Below are 21,165 nucleotides of genomic sequence, written 5' to 3' on the forward strand. Positions count from 1 at the left end.
GGAAGCTTCTGATAGGCCAGAGGGGCCTGGAGCCAAGATGAAGAGGACACAGAGTGTGGGCACCAACCACTAGAGCTGTGGCAGGAATCATGGACAGCCTGCTGTTTCCCCCGAAAGAGATGAAGCCAACTGCACTTCAGAGAACACCAGCACCAGGTGTTCAGTGACTAGGAAGGACAAGCAACATTTCAGTGGAGGCCAGCTTAAGGATCTGGGGCCCTTCTCCCAGGGCAGGCAGTGAGGATGGAGAGGATTCCCCCTAGGGACACAGGCATGGGAGGGGAAACCCTTATGGCCCCTCATGGGGAGTCTGTCCTTCTACTTGTCTTTCCTTTGTTTTTGTGTACCAAAAGGACCAGGGCAAGATGCAAAAAAACCAAAAAGTTATCATTTTGCACCTCTAAGTTGTTCTATGTAAATTCTGACCTCGCTATATTTTGGCTTTTCCAGAGGAAGGGAACCCAGGAATCCTAAGAGCACACCCAGTCCATACTGTAATGGGAGATGCATGCAATAGAGAAAGCAGGACAGCAGGACACAAATAGCTTTGCTGCCAGGGGGAAGCTCTCACTGGGATTAGCTGAGTGTGGCTGAAAGTGAATTTGGTGGCAAACAATTTATAGCTTCTGGTGGTGTCTCCTCCCTGCCCCATTTAGCTCCCAACATGACCACAGGCACGTCAGTGACTTGTGTGTATCAGCTGCCCTAGTGTAATAGGACACGGTCAGTATGAATGGATGCTGAAGGGGCCTCTTGTAGAGAGGGGACACATTTGGGGAGAGGGTGCAAACATTTATGGCAAAGCAGGCACTCACACTGGCCCTGCCGCCACGTTTAACACTAGTTCACCCTCACCCCCACCACCGTGGGCCTTCTGCAGTTCAGGTCTTAGGTGAGAGAACACAGACAAATGCCTGTAGCCAAAAATGCAGCTGCATACAGGGAGATTTGCACTAAAACTCTCTGATGGGAGCATTGACAGTAAAGGGGAGAATTTAATAGATTTAGTATGGGCCCATTGCCTGGTATGCTTTAGGATCATGTCATTTTTTTCTGCACTTCACAGGTAAAAAGAATCAGTCTAAAGTACCATTTTCAACACATCACTAAATCACACTCCCTTTCTTAAGGACCTACAATGACCTCCTATTGCCTCTCAAAGGAAATCCAAATGCCTTGGACTGGTTTTCAAGGGCACCCTTCATCTTACAGTCATCTTTCATGGCTGAACACATGGCTGTGCACCCCACTTTACAGATATCATCTAATTTAATGAATACAGATAAGAAATACTATTTTTCCCAATTTGTAGATGAGGCTCAGAGAAGTTTAGTGACATGTCCAAAACTGCAGAGCTACCAGGCACTACCAAGGCTAAACCCGTATCTGTTTAAGACCATATCTGTCTAAGTTTAAAGACCAGATTCTCATAGCAGAATGCTTAAACTTGTTGAATCACTATGTCATACACTGAAACTAATGTAACATCATGTGTCACCTACACTCAAATAAAATCAATTAAAAAAAAATCAGATTCTCAACCCTGCTGCTTTGCCTAATCTCCCATTTCTCACTGATGTAGCCTCATGAAAGGGGGGCCTCATTCCTTTGAGAAATGTTGGTCTTCAACCTAAAATGACAGATTAGATCTAATTTTGAAGAACACCACTGACTCTCCAAACAATTCCTGCTGGCCTCTATTATCCTCAACTGCATAGCCTATTTTTTTTTTTTTTAAACTGCATAGTCTTATGACGTTCATATTCATTTCACATGTATACATCTTGGGTCTTCAACAAAGCCAAATATTTCTTTCCGGGGAGGCCAGGACTCTGTTTCTTTGTATGGCTTGCAGTGTCTGTAATAGGGTAGGGAGACTCTGCTGCTACTAAGAACAATTTAGAACGGGCTTTTGCTCAAATTATTATCATTTACTCCTCAGAACAGCTTTACAGATTAGGCAGGACAGGACTATCCGCCATTTTGGGGCTGAGGCAATTGTGGCCACGGAAGCTTAAATGGTGAGGAGCTAAGTGGCAGCAGAGGAGGGAAAACTCAGGGCTTGGGGCTGTCCTTCACTGGCATGCTGCTGGCTGTGGTGGACTTCCTCAGGGTTTCCGCCTGGTGTTGTCCATTTGCTTGCTGGCTGCTTTGTATTTTCAGCCTTGACTCTCCTCCCTGATTAATCTTCCCTTCCTTCTGATTCACACACAAGCTCTCCACCATGGACTTGAGTCCCTGCTTCGTCCACATCCTTCACAGCACCCACACCCATGTACCCCACAGATGCCTAATTAAGGAGAAGCCTGTTTAATCAGTTAGTGACCTGCATCACATTTTTACGCTTATTTTCAAGAACGGTCTAGGGCCCCATATTCCAAAATGTGCATTTGGCTCATACTTTACATGAAGAAAATTTCCATGGTCAGGTAAGTTTGGGAAATGCTGCAATGGAGAACAGTTTAGTTTACATGAGCAATAGGAAGGGCTGGGTGATTCCCTAAGGAGATGGATTAAACTGACTTTATCCTGATGCCCCTCAAAATCATGGGACCAGGCTCTCTTTGTCCCACACAGCACCTGTTACTTGGGGACCACTGATCTAGGGAGCTCTGTGTGCTCTTGTGTGTGTGCTAGCTGAGGGGGAAGGTGCTGCCCTCTGGAATGCTCTGACAGGAAAGGATGCACCACGCCAGGAAAGAAGACAAAACTCCAGTGAAGAAAACTAGCCTGAGAATAAGTAAGCAAATGTCAGGCCATAGAGAGGGGATCTGTAGTGACAGAAGCAGATTATGGTGGCTCTTCCATGCTGGTGGCAGATAGGACATTACCTATGGCGATTCATGTAAAATGAGGTGGCTTTCTACAACCACAGCCATGAAGACCAGTTCAGCTGGGCCCAGTGGGTTTCCAGTGCTGGCACGCTGAAGGGGAGCATGCAGGTGCCTTGGAACATCATGAGCGCCTCCTTCTACTGCCACAGCAGGATGGTACTGGGAGGGAAGGAAGGGCCAGGATCATTTTGCTGCAAAGCAGCAGCATGAACTTTCTGGGTAGTGGAATGGAAGTGTGTGGATATCACGGAGTCCCATTGTCTTGTGGGGGTCAGGAAAACGAGTCTCACTGCTCTCCTTAAGATGACCGGGGGAGATGGAAAGGAGAAGGGAGTTAGGGGAATTGGGGGGGAGATGAACCATGAGAGACTGTGGACTCTGAAAAAACAATCTGAGGGTTTTGGAGGGGCGGGGGGTGGGAGGTTGGGTGGGAGGTGACCTAGTGGTGGGTATTATGGAGGGCACGTATTGCATGGAGCACTGGGTATGGTGCATAAACAATTCTGGAACACTGAAAAGAAATTAAAAAAAAAAAAAAAAAGATGACTGGGGTCAGCTAGTCCAGGAAGAGAGAGACACTGGGGAGGGTCAGCCACATAATGCTACTTCCTGTCTTCGCAATTTTCATTCCTCAAACACATTTTATTTCTCAAGTGTGAATGTCTGTATTAATGTTGGGAGAAGTGTTAAAAGTAACCTTACTTTTACTCCAACTGATACATTCCATTCCAGTGGAAGGAAGTACCATGTAGCATGGCTAATACATCACTTTCACTTCTGCATTCCCTCTGCCTAGAGGAGCAAGAATTGGAAACTCTGTGGCTTCAGGCAACTTAAACTTCTCTGCCAGCTTTACTAGATTGCACTCCCTCTCCTTGGCGAAAGGCCTCTGAGAGCTGCTGGAAGCTCCCTAGACAAGAGCTTCCTTTCATCACCAAGGAGTTCAAGTCTTTGTAATTATCTCAATGACATTTAGAAAGAATGTGCTTCAAGCATTTTTTAACTGTACTTCTCTTGGACTAGGTTTAGCCAGTAGCTCCAGGATTTACATTTCAGCATGAAAATAAGACTTAACATTCATAAATTTAACCTTCAAAGTCACAAAGAGACTGGAGGAGGGGAAGGGTTATTCACGGACACTAATACTTTTTAAGCACCTCTACCGGCCCGCTTGGCTCTTGTGATATCTTTGGTACCCAGTTATTTCTTATAACTAAATATTCTGGAGTTTCTCAACAAATTATAGCATAAAGCTGGCTTTGAAGAAGCCTGTTTAACGCCTATATTTTTTTGTTTCAAATTCTTCCCATTAGAATGTCAGTTCTTTGAAGACGGGACCTTTTCTGTCAGAAAATTGCTGAATTCCAAGGCCAAGCAGTAAGTCTGTGGCAGATGTTTGGTAAATATTTGTTGAATGAATACTAAATGAGTGAATGAATGAAATTATAAAGAAGGAATAATAATTTAGTTTCTGGGAAAGTCAGCGTTATATCTCCATTACAGATTAATGTTGCTAAGGACCCTCCCCTTATATTGGTAGACAGAAATAGAGGGATGGCGGAGGAGGTGAGCATCATGGAAAGGAGAGAAAATGGAAGAAAGATAGAGATGGCGGATTTGGGGATGAATGGAGAGCTCTCGGTGCAGAGCAAAAAGGTGCTGACAAAGGAATGAACAGTGTGGAGAAATTCTCAGTACTTCTGCAAAAAGCCTCAGTCTCCTGGTAGGGGACTGGAAGGGGAAATACCGGAGGGAACTTAAGAGCCAGTCTATGAACTGCAGATAAAAACACAATTGCTTTAGGGTGTGACGATGTCCTGAGGCACAAGTATCAAGCTGAAACCTTGGATTGTATAGCCCCTTAAGGTTGTTCTGCTCCTCTCTCACTGCCATGGTTTGCAAAAGAGCCTTCGGTTTTATTTATTTATTTAGTTGAAGATTTTATTTATTTATTTGGCAGAGAGAGAAAGCGCACAAGCTGGGGGAGCAGCAGGCAGAGGGAGAAGCAGGCTCTCCAATGAGCAGAGAGCCTGATGTGGGGCTTGATCCCAGACAAAGGCAGATGCTTAACCAACTGAGCCACCCATGTACCCCAGTGGCTTCAGTTTTATTTCAGAACCTATTTGGAAATTTTGGCCCCAAAGTGGTACAAAGGCTTGTAGGCCAAACATGTAAATCTTGTGATCCACGGTAATGTCAAATGTTTATATACCCAAGAAGCAACTGTATTTTATGCCCTCTTTAGCAATCAATGTCTGGCAATCACAGATCCAGGGACTTGAGAAGTTTATTTTCAACTCTCTCCCATGAACCTCCTTGTGCTGAATTACTATTTAATTTCCCCCTTTCCCCTTTAAAGTAGAAACAGCAATGGTTTTTATTGGTACCTTATAATGCTTTTATATGAGGCACCTAAATCTTCCAAATAGATACTCATCATAGCTATAAAAGGTTTCATTATTATTTGTAGGTTGATGCTAATTTTTCTTTTTATATTTTCACAAGGAAAACACAGTTAACAAGCTTTTATTAATATTTATAGCCCTAGTTCTTCTAATCCGTGACAAACTGCAAAAAGGTAGGACTCTAACCATGTCTAATCCATAAAACTCCTTTCCCCTGATTTATGGGTGCCCACACTTCCCAGGGGCTGAACTGCCCTGTCTGGTTATTGCCTCCACTAACCCTTAGGGAGACCGGATCCAGAGGTTATTTCCAGGCGATGATGTGTACAGCATACTTGGAAATTTCTGGAAGTTAACCCAGAGATTTTTGGACAATGAAAGACAAAGTTTCTGTACTTCAAAGGGAGCTCTGCTAGGAGAATGGTGAGGAGATGGCAGAGTGGTGAAAATGATGAGTCCAAACAAGCCTTAACTGGCTGCCAAGGGGTGCGTTGGGAGTCCTGCGTTGGAGCTCGGGGAGGTGGGGAGTCGGGGAGGGGACAGTTGTGAGAACTAGACTCCAGGGATTTACTGTGCTCACCCTGGAGAGCTAAGAAGCTAGGCTGGGAGGGGGAGGCTCTTCTTACCTCGGGGCTGGAGTAGTGGGGAGGCTTGCTGCCCTCACTCTCACTGGAACTGCTCTCGGTCTCCGAGTCAGATCCAGAGCTGCTCTCTGAGTCACTGGACGAGCTGCTGCCGCTGCTGCTGCTGCCGCTGCTGCTGCCCTTGCTGGAAGGCACGGAGGCTCTGCAGTTGGCCTGCTGGACCACGGCGCTGCCAGCCAGCAAGGCCCCCCGGGAAGGAAAGGGAAGGAAAGCCAAGTGAGCAAACACAAAACACCACGGAGCAAGCTGTCATTCGACCAAAGGAGAGAAGAGGTGCCTAGGGGTCTGCCCATCTGTCAACCATCACCTGAAACCTGAAGAATAGTCATCAGGTCACAGGCATCCTAAAAGAAAAAAAAATGTGTATATAAATCAAATTGGGAATGAAAGCTGGTACCCCTTGGTAGTCAGGCATTTGTTATTTGCTGGCCATTTTCGAAGGGAGGGTGGTGTCATTTCAGAATGACTGTTTCTGGGAACGGCTTTGCAAATGCACCCCTAATCTGATCAGCTACAAAAAGGCAAGGAAATCCAAAATGCTTGAAATATTTTGTGAAGACTGGAAATGTCTGTTTGCTTTATTTTAGGAAGTGGGCTGTGAGGAAGGGCACAGCATTCTGCTCTGTGCTTTCATGGCCTGCTGAAAGGTTCTGGAGCCTGTGGGATCATCAAAGTTACAGCCCTGCTTCCTACCTCTTCCTGCCCAGGGAGTTGAATGCTGGAGTATTTGCAGGAGCTGGCTTGCTGTACAAACAGTAACTTTCCTTTGAGCTCTTTGTTAAATAACTGAAGATCCATCCTTTACACAGTTTTATATATTCCAGACTTTAAAATTCAACCCCAGTACAGTGGCTTATAGTAACAGCATTTCAAATGTTCAAATGTTTCACATGTTCAAACCCTTGAGATTCATATCCATGCTGAAAATTTGCCAGAAATCATTATATACTCAAAGATAACTGGGAAAATGGACACATTCTAATGGTAATTAATTAACCACAAAAATTCAGATGGAATACACCAACTCTTAGTTCAAGTCAAAAAGAAAGTTTCGGGACTCACATAATACTCAACATCTTCAGAGTCCTTTATTAATTGCGTTGCAACATGCATGAATCTGTTCTTTTGAGGTCAAATTCTGAACCCAGAAAATGCAATGATCACTTTTTAATGTTGAGTCAGCAAATATCTGCTTGCCACTTCCTGCTGTGACTACTGCTTCATCAGAACTGGATGTTAGTGAAGGCCAGGGGTGGGGGGAGCCTGTCAGGGTTTATGGCCTTAAGTGCAAAGCAGCCTGGACAAGGTGAACGACCCTTTCACCTACGCCTTAAATCTTTGACAAGTGTTTTGCCTAAGGACAGATTCTCATAAATCCTCAGTGTGGGGACAGGGAGGGGGGGTTAATATTCACTGGAGCCTTGCTTCTCCCAGAAGAATGACAAGACAAGAAACTATCTTCAGAGAGTGGGGTGATTAAAAAAACAAAACAAAACAAAACAAAACAAAACAAAACAAAACAAAAACCTATTAGATTCGGACCAAATACAAACATCTGAGATCCATAAGAGTTTGTCAGTAAACCCCCAAAACACTGGGTGTAAAAACTCCAAACAACCAAATAACACCCCCCGCAAATAACCCCAAACCCTAAGCCCCCAAAATTCAAAGCAATGCATGGTGGAGGAAACAGATGTCTCCTTGCCATACTCTGTAATGACATTTGCTAAAGACAGGGAAATGAGGATGAATAAAGAGTATTTTGATGGATTTTATATGATAGTCAAAGGCTTTGATCACTGAGCAGTACCTTCCACTTGCTTTAATTCAAGCAACAAAGGACATGTGATACTGGTGCCGTGTGTACCTGGGCATTGTGTGTGCAGCAGAAACAGCAATGTGTGTGCAGTCCCCTGGGGCTTGCACCACAAAGTGACTGAGTGTCTTTTGAAAAGTGCCACTTTAATTTCTGTGAAAATGTCCATTAAACAGTTACCATGCTGCCTTCCTTTTATGACTGCTGTCCTCTAGTAATGAGACATACTAGCCCAAGGAGAGAGAATCTCTGATCTGAATTAGATTGGCAGAAAGGCCTTATACTTTCATGTTTTCCTCCCTTAAATTAGGAAATTCACTTAAAATGACATATTTACTGGTATAACCATTATTTGTTTTTAAAACAATTGAGATGGTCAAGAATTTTAGGATTTTCTTTGTGGCTTGGTTATAAGGGCTGTGAGGCTTACCATGCTTCTGGGAGCAAGGTTGAATATATTTGTGTTTCAATGGTCTGGACAGAGAATATGTCACCAGAAACAATCCATGTCAAGGATGGGAGCAAGGTAAGACTGTTGTAGCTCCAGTTGTGGGATCGAGATAATTATCCCAACCTCTATGAAAGCTGCTCTGGTAACTCGTCTTGAGGCTCATCTTTGGGGGACACTGAGTCATTCCAGCCTCGGCATAGCGGATATTGTTGCCATGAGTGTGGGCATTTGCTTTGCTGCCATGGGCCTCTGCAGCAGGGAGGGGAGGGTGGCAGGAGAGGCGAGGAAGCCGGGGTATGGTCATCACTACAGACTAGTACTAACCAAAGGATGAGACTGGTTAAACCAGGAGGGCTCTGGGGAGTCAAGGAAATCAAGAAGATGAATAAAGATGTATTAGAAAGACCTTCTGGAAAGAAGACTTTAAACTCAATATATTTCTTTGTAGACTAAGTACATTAGTGTGCCAACTTGTTGTCATGTTTTCATGCCGAAGATATTAAAAAAAAATTCACTTAGTTAAAAATTACCTTTTTCCTAATATGGTAACACAGATTAGTTGAGATGATAACACAGTCTTGGAGAATTTTTGGACCCTATGCTATTTCAGGAACACGGTGGCATGGAGTTTGCAGTTGTGACAACACTATTGAGATAATGGAATAAAAGTCTTTCTGTCATCAAACTTAGCACCATGCCTGGGACATAACGGGCATTTGCATGTGACTGCTGAATGGAAAATCAATACAGAAAATCTATCACTGGGCTAACGAGTTTTTTGAAACAAAGGATTTAACCTTTTAGAAGGTTTATAATCTCTCTCCTCCAATAAAGAATTTAAGGGGACTTCAGTACCTCTTGTGATCTTCCAATTTTAACACTTCTTCCTTTCAGAGAAAACATCTCTTAGATGGTTTATTTACTTTTTTGTATTTTGACATCATGCAATGTTTTGCTGGTTTCGTGAGAGGTCAAGACCAAATACACCTGTGGGGGAGTCTTGGGTTTATTCTAAACGATCTGCTTGCTGTGTTCCCTCTTTTGCCTTCAGTGACACATTCCTTTCAGAATCTGGCCTGGGCGAATTCCGAATACAGACAGTAAAAGAAAAGATTTGGAACCTAAATGACAAATCCTGGATCTCTCAGTCAAAGGTGCTCATGCCTGCCAAGTGTATTGTGAGGCCTGGATAAATACCCAAAGTTGTCCATAAGCTTTCAGCTCACAAGTAACTTGGAGGCAGACTCTCTGCCTGGGTTGGCACTCTGTGGGCAGCTGTGATGCCCAGCAGGGGTCTCAATTCCTGTGGCCATTCCACTCATAATGGCCAGATGATATTTTAGAAGGTATGACAGTATCTTCTCATTCAACATTCTGTATTGATTTCCAAATGCTCAATTTCCAAAGTGTGATTAGTGCTCTGGCAACAGTGTTCCTTTTTTGATAGCATCTTTGTTGATACTAATTGATCTAAATTATGTGAAATGAAAATGATAAAAGATGGTGCAAGGAGGTTATCTGTTGCTGAAATTGTCTTCAAAAGCACAAAACTGATAGGACTGTTGGTCCTGCATATATGGTTTTGTTTCCTCTCCTATCGCAATAGGAACGAATCTTCTGTTAAACATGGCTTTTTGAAGATCTTTAGCGTCTGGCCTCAATCAATCTCCATCTTCACCTCAGTGGGTCTAGCTAAAACTCAGCTATAATAAATTTCTCCTATTTTTGACAATCTCTAAAATGTTTTAGAATTATAGATATCTATAATTATATCTATCATTATATATAATCTATCATATATAGATATCATATATAAATAATGATAGATATAATTATAGATATCTATAATTATATTATAGATATTGTATGTATGTGAGTATGTATATATATGTATATATATTTAAACTCACTATTTAAACTTAAAAACCAAAAGACAGTTCATCTATTTCACCCTCCCATCCCCCACCTCTGGCAATCACAAGAATAGAACAGAATTATAATAAATAAAAAGAGAATTATATTTTGATTTACCTTCAGTATTTTTGAATTCATCTCTTTGTACAGAATTTTAATTGTTTTCCCAGATGCTACATTATAGATAACTTATCACAATCTACTGGTATTGTCATTTTACCAATTTGAGTGAAGTACAGAAACTTTTTCTCCTTCGTTGTCTTAGGTATTTCTTCTATACACATTGGAGAATCACACCAAACAACATTTCAAATTTTGTTTCAATTGCCAAATACAATTTTGAAACCCGAAGAAGAAAAATTTATTGTATGACCCTACTTTTGTTGCCACCGTTCATTCATTCGTTCTTTCTTTCTTTCTTGATATCATTTATTTTATTGAGGTTCTTTCTTTTATCATTTCCTTTCTGTTTCAAGAACTTCCTTCGGTCATTCTTTTTGGGTAGGTCTGCTGGCCATCAATGCTTGACAATTACAGAATGTCTTTTGTTCTTTGTTTCTAAAGGAAATTTTCAACGCATATAGAATTTTAAGTTGACAGTTTCTTTTTCTTTCAACACTTAAAAAAAAAAATGATGTGTTACATTCTTCTGGCCTCCATGGTTTCTAACTTCTGTGTCATTCAAATTGTTTTTGTCATTTTACCCCGTAAGTAAGGTGTTTATTTGTCACTGCTTTCAAGATTTCTTTTTTGGGGTGCCTGGGTGGCTCAGTCGTTAAACGTCTGCCTTCAGCTCAGGTCATGATCCCAGGATCCCGGGATAGAGCCCTTCATTGGGCATCTTGCTCAGTGGGGAGCCTGCTTCTCTCTCTCCCACTCCCACTGCTTGTTTTCCCTCTCTCACTATCTCTGTCATAAATAAAATCTTAAAAAAAAAAAAGATTTCTTTCTTGACTTTTGTTTTCAGAACCTTGACTATGATGTGTCTTGGCATGAATTTATTTGGGTTTATTCTGTCTGGGGTTTGCTCAGATTCTTCCATCCGTAGGCTTAAGTCTTTTGCAAAACTTGGAAAAATTAGAGCCATTATTACTCTTTCTTCTCTCTTTCTGGGCCTCTAATGATACAAATGCTAGATTTGTTAGAGTTCCACCGGCTCTTGAGGCTCTGTCCTTTTTTTTTTTCTTTAGTCTATGCTTCACTGTTATTCATTTTGGCAATGTCTATTATTTTATCTTCAGGTTCACAGATTCTTTCTTCTGTTCTCTTCATTTTACTTTTGAGCTCATGCATTGGATTTTTAAATTTCAGTTACTGTATTTTTCAGTTTTACAATTGACATTTGGTTCTTCTTCTTATCTTCTATTTCTTTGTTGAGACTATATTTTTATTTGTTTCAAGTGTGTTCTTAAATGCTCGCTGAAGCATTTTATAATGGATCCTTTAAAATCCTTGTCCAGATAATTCTAATATTTATGTCATCCACTATAGGCATCTGTTGATTGTCTTTTCTCATTCAAGTTGAGATTTTTCCAGGTTCTTGATATGAGGAATGATGTTCTATTGTATCTTGAACACCTTCATATTACAAGATGTTGGATTTCAGAAAAAGCACTTATTTTAGCAGGCATCCACTAACACAAAACCAGCAAGGGGGCAGAAGGGTATTTCTTTACAGTTGCGCAAGAGGAGAAGGAAGTTGAGGCTTCTAACTTTGCTTTTCCTGATGAGGGTGGAAATGCGGCCATTCCCCCCCACCCCCGCCAGAGATGTTTGGCTGGAACAGAGCAGTTATTGTCTAAAAGTTTTCTTCTTCCTAGAATATTCACTTCCTGGTTCTTTGACTAGGGAAAGTTGGCTTTCCTGGGGCTTTAAAATAATTTTATATAATATAATATATAATAAAATATATATAATATTGTATATAAAATTTATATACTATATAAGAAAATAATCATATATATATATAAAAAAAATCTGTGCCTGTTCTCATTTCCAGGTTGTTGGCTTTCCCAGCATCCATCTGAGCCATATGAGGAAAAATGCAAACCCAGTGCAAACCCAGTGAACCAACTGCCATGCATTCCTTGGGCCTTAATGCCCTAATTGATTTGCCTTCTCTCTATCTTAGAGTGTTATGTTTGTTTTACATATAATATCTAAGGATTTTAGCTGTATTTAGCAGATAGGATTGGGAAAAGTACATCAGAACGTCAGAATTTTGTCCCAGAATGGGAGTGACCTACTTGATATTTATCAAGTAGAAAGGAACTCTCTCTCTCAATACTTCCAGCCTCTGCTCTGGTTAATTGTATCAAAAGTTGATGAATGAAACAACCATGCAGGTATCTGCTATAGTCCCTGCCCACTTTATCAAATTTGTCAGGCATTAATTCATTTATTTAAAACCATTTATTGTGGAAATTAAGCTCGGATTTTAAAAGTCTACGTACCAAAGCTAGAAAGGTCATGTCACTAAAGAATGCATATATCATAATATATAATATATATATATATGTATATATATATATATATAACTCACACAAAATGAGGTTGTAAAAATGTTAAGGATAAAAAAGTTAGTAATTGAAAAGTTCTGTTCAGAGTAAACAGCATGGGAGTAAGGGATGATATTGCTGTGACATTTGTTAAGAATCCACTTTGTGGAGAGGGTGGCCCAAGATGGCTGTGTAGGAAGACCCTGAATTCACCTCCTCCCATGGACACACACAATCTATACCTACATATAGAGTAATTATTCCTGAAGAAGAACTGAGGGCTGATTGAGTTTCTTCATGGCAAACAGCAGAAGGACTAGCCAGAGAAGAGTAGGAGAGACAGAGACATGATAATGATGGAAACCTCATCCCTAACATGGGGACATGCAGTAGGGAGGATTATCATCGCAGGGCCCATGGGCAGACTCATCCACCTGGGGCAGCAAAAACCCCAGTTTTTGCTAAAAACCCCAGCAACTAAACTAAAGTGAGGGAAATCCATTTACTAACTGTAGAGAATCTGCCAATGGATAGAAATGGCTGGAATTCTCTACAGGGTTGGGGGTGACAACAAGTGCCATTTTTAATGTTCCTCTTTCTTAATAGTGCAGGTGGGAACAGGATTGAGGCACTCCAGCCAAACTGATAGTGCTGCCCATTGTGTCCCAGGCCTCTGGCTTACACTAACTCTACAGTCCTTCCAAAAAGGCTCCAGCATGGCATGCCTTGGGAAGCCAGGTTCATGTTTGTTCCAGCTCCAGCCATCCTACTTGGGCAACACCATGCAGCATGCCCTTGGACCCCACTAGTTCATACTTGTTCCAGCTTGAGCTATCCCACCAAGGCAGCCTTGGCATGGTATGTCCAGGGACCTCCTGGTTCACACCTGCTCTGCTCCATCCATCCCACCAGGGTAGCCCTGGCTACCTGTTTGACACACCAGGTCACCCCTGCTCATGCCCGCTCCAGCTGTCTTGCTGGGGAATCCTTGGTACAGTGTGACCCAGGACCTCCTGGTCTTCACTAGCTCCCAGTATGGCATGTCCTGGGACTCTTCAGTTTGTGCTCACTCCAACTCTACCCACCCCACCAGAATAGTTTTGTTGGAGCATGCCCTGTGAACCCCTGGACTGCTCCTGCTCCAGCTGGCCTGCCAAAGCCACCAGGCACATGCAGTCTACAAAGGGGATGCACCTACACAACACCACTTCTTTAAAACTGGGAGAGATAGTGACTCTCCCTAACTGATAGAAACAAACAGAAGGTAAGACAAAATGAAGAGACAGAGACACTTGCTCCAAAGGAAAGAAGTAAAACCACAAAAAAACACTAGTGAATCAGAGGTAAGTAATTTACTTGAAAAAGAGTTCAAAGTAATGGTCATAAAGACATTTATCAAACTTGAGAGAAGAATGGGAAGAAACATAGTGAGAACTTCAACAAAGAATTAGAAAATATAAGAAAGAACTAATCAGAACTGAAGAATGTAATAACTGAGGTGACAAATACACTAGAGGGAATCAACAGCAGATTAGATGATACGGAAAAATGAATTAGTGACCTGGAAGGCAGAATAGCGGAAATCACCTCATTAGAACTTAAAAAAGAAAAGAAAAGTTAAGTTTAAGGGACCTTCAAGAGAACATCAGGCATACTAACTTTCATATTATAGAGGTCCCAAAAGGAGAAGAGAGAAACTTATTTGAAGAAATAATGGCTGAAAACTTCCCTCTCCTGGGGAGGGAAACAGACATCCAGGCTCAGGAAGAATAGAGAATCCCACATAAGATGAAACCAAAGAGATCCACGCCAAGACAAATTATAATTAGCATAGCAAAAGTTAAAGAGAGACTCTTAAATGCAGCAAGAGAAAAATAGTGACATTCAAGGGAAACTCCATAAGTATATCAATTGATTTTCAGCAGAAATTTTGCGGGCCAGAAGGAAGTGGCAAGATATATTTGAAGTGCTGAAAAAGGGGAAAAATTGACAACTGAAACCATGGTTTGTCAAGATTATCACCCAGAATTTAAGGACAGAGATATAGTTTCCCAGATAAGGATAAAATAAAGGAGTTCATCACCATTAATATCACCTTACAACTTACAGCAATTACCTTACAAACTTAAGCAATTACCAGTTTAAAATACACTGCTACTTATATATGACAATAAAGGTCAATATATATGAACTTCATGGAAACCACAAACAAAAACCTACAATAGATACACAAAAAATAAAGAGAAAGGAGCCCAAAAATAAAGCTAATGAAAGTTATCAAATCATAAGGGAACAGAGCAAGAAAAGGAAGGAATGAAATCTACCCCAGAAAACAATGAACAAAATGGCAATAAATATATACCTATCACTAATTACTTTAAATGTAAATGGACTAAATGCTCCAATCAAAATTGGGTCAATGGGTAAAAGAAACAAACAAAAAACCCCAGCAAGACCCACTCATATGCTACCTATAAGAGACTCACTTGCAAACTAAAGATATACAGAGACGAAAAGTGAAGGGATGGCAAAAGATATTCATGCAAATAAAAATGAAGAGAAAGCTGAAACAGCAATACTCATATCAGACTAAATAGAGTTTATTTTTTAAAAAGATTTTATTTATTTATTTGACAGAGAGAGAGCACAAGCAGGTAGAGTGGCAGGCAGAGGAAGAGGGAGAAGCGGACTCTCCACTGAGCAAGGAGCCTATTGTGGGGCTTGATCCAGGACCCTGGGATCACAACCTGAGCTGAAGGCAGATGCTTAACCATCTGAGCCACCCACGTGCTCCAAGACTAAACAGAATTTAAAACAAAGACTGTAACAAAAGACAAAGAAGGGCATTACATAAGGATCACCATTTAATACGAGAAGAGGCTACACCATTCATAAATATTTATTTGGGTGTACCAAAATAGGAGCCTCTAAATATATAAAGGAAATATTAATGGAAATAAAGGAAGACGTTCACAGTAATACAATAATATTAGACGACTTTAATACCCCAGTTACATGAATGTGTAGGTCACCAAGGCAGAAAATCAATGAGGAAACATTGGCCTTAAACAACAAATTAGACCAGATGGACTCACATATGGACTATTTTATCCCCAAACTGCAGAATACACTTTCATCTCCACCGTACATGGAACATTCTCCAGGATAGATCACATGCTAAGCCACAAAACAAGCCTCAATAAATTCTAGAAGACTGAAATCATATCAAGCATTTTTTGTGACCAGAATGGTATGAAACTAGAAATCAATTACACGAAGAAAACTGGAAAGACCACAAACACTTAGAGACAAAACAATATGCTACTAAGCAACCAATGGATCAATGAAGAAATCAAAGGGAAAATTAAAAAACACCTTGAGATAAATGAAATGGAAATACAACTTCCCAAAATATATGGGATACAGCAAAAGCAGTTCTCAGAAAAACAGAAGCCTGTCTCAAGAAACAAGAAAAATCTCAATTAAACAATCCAACCTTACACCTAAAGGAAGTAGAAAAAAACAAACCTCAAATTCAGTAGAAGGAAGATCAGAGTGGGAATAAATAAAATAGAGATGTAAAAAAATTGAAAAAAAATCAATGAAACTAAAAGCTGGTTCTTCAAAAAGACAAACAAAATCAATAAACCTTTAGCCAGACTCATCAAGAAAAAAAGAGAGAGAGGGATCAAATAAATAAAATCAGAAATGAAAGAGGGGAAGCGACAACTGACACCGCAGATATACAAAAAATCATGAGACTACTATGAAAAAGTATAAGCCAACAAACTGAAAAACCTCCAAGAAGTGGATAAATTTCTGGAAATACACAATCTTCCAAGACAGAATCGCGGAGAATTGAAAATCTGAACAGACCAATTGTAAGTAATGAAATTGAATCAGTAATTTAAAAATTCCTAAAAAACAGGGGCACCTGAATGGCTCAGTTGGCTAAGCATCTGAATTCAGCTCAGGATGATCTTAGGGGTCCTGGGATTGAGCCCACCGTCAGGCTCCCCACTCAGTGGGGAGTCTGCTTGTCCCTCTGCCCCTCCCCCCACTCGTGCTCTCTCTCCTCTCTAATAAATAATACAATATTTTAAAAAAATTCCCAAAAACCAAAAGTCTAAGACCAGATGGCTTCATAGGTGAACTCTACCAAACATTTAAAGAGATAGTATCTCTCCTTCTCAAATTACTGAAAAAAACTGTGGAGGAAGGAATACTTCCAAATTCATTTTATGAATTCTGATACTGAAACCAGACACAGACACCACAAAAAGAAAATTATAGTCAATATCCCTGATGAATAAGAATTGAAATTCTCAACAAAATATTAGCAAACAGAATGTAATAATACATTAAAAGAATCACACACCACAGTCAAGTATGATTCATTTTAGGAATGCAGGGGTGGCTCAGCATGTGCCAATTAATCCAACAAGGTACATACAACATTAACAAAATGAAGGATAAAAATCCTACCATCACCTCAACAGTGCAGAGAAAGCATTTGACAAAATTCAACATCTGCTTATGATAAAAATTCTCAACAAAGTGGACATAGAAGGAACATACCTCAACATGATAAAGCCCATATATGACACCGACAGCTGACTTCATACTGAATGGTGAAAAGCTGAAAGCTTTTCCTCTAAGATCAGGAAGAAAACAAGGATGCCCACTTTTGCTACTTTTATTCAACGTAGTCTGAAAATCCTAAGCACAACAATTAGGCACAAAAAATAAGTAAAAGGCATCTAGATCAGAAAGAAAGAAAGAAACTGTCACCATTTGTAGATGATATGATACCATTTATAGAAAACCCTAAAGATTTCACCAAAAGCTATTAGAACTAATAAATGAATTCAGTGAAGTTGCAGAATACAAAATTAATGTACAGAAATCGGCTACATTTCTACATGTTAATAGCAAGCTATCAGAGAGAAAAATTATGGAAACAATCCTATGTATAATGGCATCAAAAGAATAAAATATCTGGGAATAAATTTAACCAAGGAGGTGGGAGACTGGTATTCTAAGAAGTATAAGACATTGAGAAAGAAACCGAAGGTGAGACAAATAAATGGAAAAGATACACAGTGCTCATAGATGGAAGAATTACTATTGTTAAAATGGCTATGCCATCTGAAGCAATCTATAGATTCAATGCAATCCCCATCAAAATACCAATGGCATTTTTCACAGAACTAGAACAAAGAATCCTAAAATTTGTATGGAATCAGAAAAGACCCCGAGAACAAAGCTGGAAGCATCATTCTGATTTCAAACTATACTACAAAGATACAATAATCAAAACAGTATGGTACTGGCACGAAAGCAGATTCATAGATTAGTGGGCTAGAAGTAAACCTGCACATGTATGGTCAATTAATCTACAACAAAGGAGGCAAGAATATGCAATGGGGAAAAGACAGTTTCTTCAAGTGGTGTTGGGAGAACTGGACAGTTACATGCAAAAGAATGAAACTGGACCACTTTCTTACTCCATGTACAAAAATAAACTCAAAATGGATTAAAGACTTGCATGTAAGACCTGAAACCATGAAACTCCTAGAAGAAAACACAGGCAGTAAGCTTTCTGACATTGGTCTTAGCAATATATTTTTTTGGACCAGTATCCTCAGGCAAGGGCAACAAAAAGCTAAGACAAACAAATGAAACTACATCAAACAAAAAAGGAAGCAGCTGACAGACATTCAGGACAGCACAGAACCTGCAACAGTCGGGTCAGTTGCTTCTGGCTTCATCAAAGAAAAATCTTAACTATCAGAAATAGTATAGAATCATAAAAAGCAGACAAAATCAGTTATGAAAACTGTAACGCAAGTTACAATACTACTTTATGACCGTGCAAAACGTGCACACTTTTCATTAATCTAGAAAATCAAAGAAAAGCTCTATAAATAAATCATACTGGATTAGCCAGTATCCAAGTGGAGGGAAACAGCCACATATACAACACGGAATGGTGATTCAGCACAATTGGACTGTACTTCCCTCATGACCCTAGACCCCTGGACATTTTTGTTGTTGTTAATTGATACCATTGTTGCCTCCTTAGAGGCTTCATTCTTTCTATTTATAGGTGAGGACAATAAGATCCCTAATAAGAGACAGCTGGGTTTCTGTTCCAGAAATTTGCCCTATCAAATTAATTAGGCGGGTTTAAAAACATTTCTCTAAAGGATATATGCTCTTTCATTATTTGCAATAGGAAAGGATTTGTAAACAACCAAATGCCTGAAAATAGGGGATTGTTAAATAAATAATGATACACCTTTATGAGAGAATACTTTTTCATATTATGCAGTCATTATAAACAGAATATGGACATCATGAAAAATTCTCACAGTGTATCTGTGAAGAAATGGGCTTTCTAGTATGTCGGTCATCTGAGGGAGAAAAACTGATCAGAAACACTTAAGTGTTGACTCTGGGTTTTTTTCCCCTGGGAGAGGATTTTTGCTGACTCTGGGTTTTACTTCAGATTATCAGATGGTCCCAGTGTCTATAAACAGGATCTTCAAAGGGATTATGAAGCATACAAACTGTGCAAATCTCCTCGACTAGTTGTGTGGGGCACAAGCATAAAGGGACTGAGGTGTGAGCATCCCGTTAGAAGATCTAGAAGTACCTGGGGATCTGTGCCAGCGTAAGGGACACCTATTCCAGCTCTGTGGGGCTCCTGGGCCTCAGCTGTGTTTCCTCATCCTTTGGCAAATAAAATGAGGACCTAATCTAACCTAACAGTGTATATGTGTGTGGTCCTCCCCAGACAGTCTATTAGCTACAAAGCAGCATGATCATAATTACATTAAAAAATATATATGCAGGAAAAATATATATACAGAGGGGAAAAAACACTGGAAGGATATATAGCCAAATGTTAACTGTGGATAATTTTGAATGGTGGAATCATGAGGTTTAAATATTTTTTGAACTTTTCTGTGTTTTCCAATTTTTAACCAACAGAACATATGCTAGCCTTTTCAAGTCTTTCTGATGATTCTCTTAATATATCATTAAAATTACCTTGTTAGTATTTTATTTCAAATTCTGGGAGGCTCTATATTTATGGGTGAACCTGAATTACATTTATGTTCATCAATTTTATATTTTGGGGACAATTTTTGGCAGGTTTTGCATCATGGGAGTTTAGCTTGGAAGAATAAATTGGATGGTGTTCTAAAAAAGTTCCAACAGTTTGAGAATTATCTGTTCTTTGAAAGTTTAGTACTTACCAGCAATAAACCATCCACTCATAGAGCTTTTTCAGAATGGTGATTTTTTGGTATCTTTTATAACTTATTTTTTGGTTGCTATCTATTTCTTCTTTTGTTGATTTTGTTAATTTATTTTTTCCAAAAAATTCTACTCAATTTCCATTTTCAAGCTTTTTTACTTTACAAAATTTATGGCATATTCTCTTAAAATCCACGGTATCTAGTATAGCCCTTCCCCTAAATTTTGCTTTCTTGTCCCTTTTTCTTCATTATATTTGTCAAAAATTTGTCTATTTTCTTTTCAAAGAAACAGCTCAATCTGTATCATAATGCTAGTATTTTCTGACTTTGCTTCCTTCTATATTTTTCAGGTTTATTTTATAATATTTTTACACACTTCCTGAGTTGAAGGCTTATTTAACCTATTTTAATTCTTTCCTAATAATAGAAGTGTCTGGGGTTATCACTTTGCCTCTGAGTATATCTGTGGTTACAGGTGATCCTACTCATTATGCTGTGCTTTTATTTACTTTCTAAAGAGACGGCTGGTAGTAGTTTTAAGTCCTCCTTTGATCAAACAGTTATTTAGAAGACAGCATTCCATACAAAATGACATTTCACAAGGATAAACATTACATCTGGGTCCCCGAAATAAAAATGTTTGATGTAGCTTAGTATATGTCAACACTCTGAGTGGGATGGTGGCTTCAGCCTAAGGGGGGGAACTTAGGGTTCAGGTATGACAATCTAGTAAAGGAGAGAAGGGAGGGGCAGGCAGCACAGCTCATTTAGTGTGAACTAGGATGGGATGGAGATAGGGAAAGGCCTGGGGAAGGGATTAAGGCCATAAAGGAAATTTATACAGCACTAGGTCTATCCCATAGGTCTCTGAAACCTTCTGTCGGCCTTAGGGAAGAATAAAAGTCAGCAGAACTTGCCACATTTGGCAAGAGAGAAATTCAGGGATATAGAAGGTCAGTAAACTTGGACATAAATTATGCCTCATATTTGACTGCTGATACTATTGTACCGCATGGAGTTCTTCTGTTACAAACCAAAGAATCCAGAGATCCTCCTGATCAGCCGACTGGGCTATTTACCTAATCCTAGAGGGAATGAGGCTATTTACCTAATCCTAGAGGGAATGAGGAACTAATGCCCAAATTTCAATTTTATGAAAAGCTTTGGGATACAAGCCTTGATCATCAGTTTCAGACACCCAAGAGCACAGATGTCACCTCATGGGGCCTGTGTCATTTCCAGGACTTCCATCTTTTATGATATCAAATGTCACAGATGACAATCAGCCATTAATTCTTAACCAGCTGTCTGACGCTCTGCTTCCCTTAGATGGGC

At 40.0% G+C, this 21,165-nt stretch overlaps 1 protein-coding gene across 1 annotated transcript in view; it reads right to left on the reverse strand.

The window, feature by feature from the left end:
• Positions 1-21,165, reverse strand: part of AFF3 (AF4/FMR2 family member 3) — a 525,952-nt gene that overhangs the window by 43,224 nt on the left and 461,563 nt on the right. Inside the window, exon 12 of the mRNA XM_032840305.1 lies at positions 5,866-6,052. Within this exon, the coding sequence (XP_032696196.1) occupies positions 5,866-6,052 (187 nt within the window). The remainder of the gene's footprint in view (positions 1-5,865; positions 6,053-21,165) is intronic.

Source organism: Lontra canadensis, unplaced genomic scaffold (assembly GCF_010015895.1).
Source record: "Lontra canadensis isolate GAN:19392208 unplaced genomic scaffold, GSC_riverotter_1.0 scaffold112, whole genome shotgun sequence".
In the NCBI taxonomy this organism is placed as follows: domain Eukaryota; kingdom Metazoa; phylum Chordata; class Mammalia; order Carnivora; family Mustelidae; genus Lontra; species Lontra canadensis.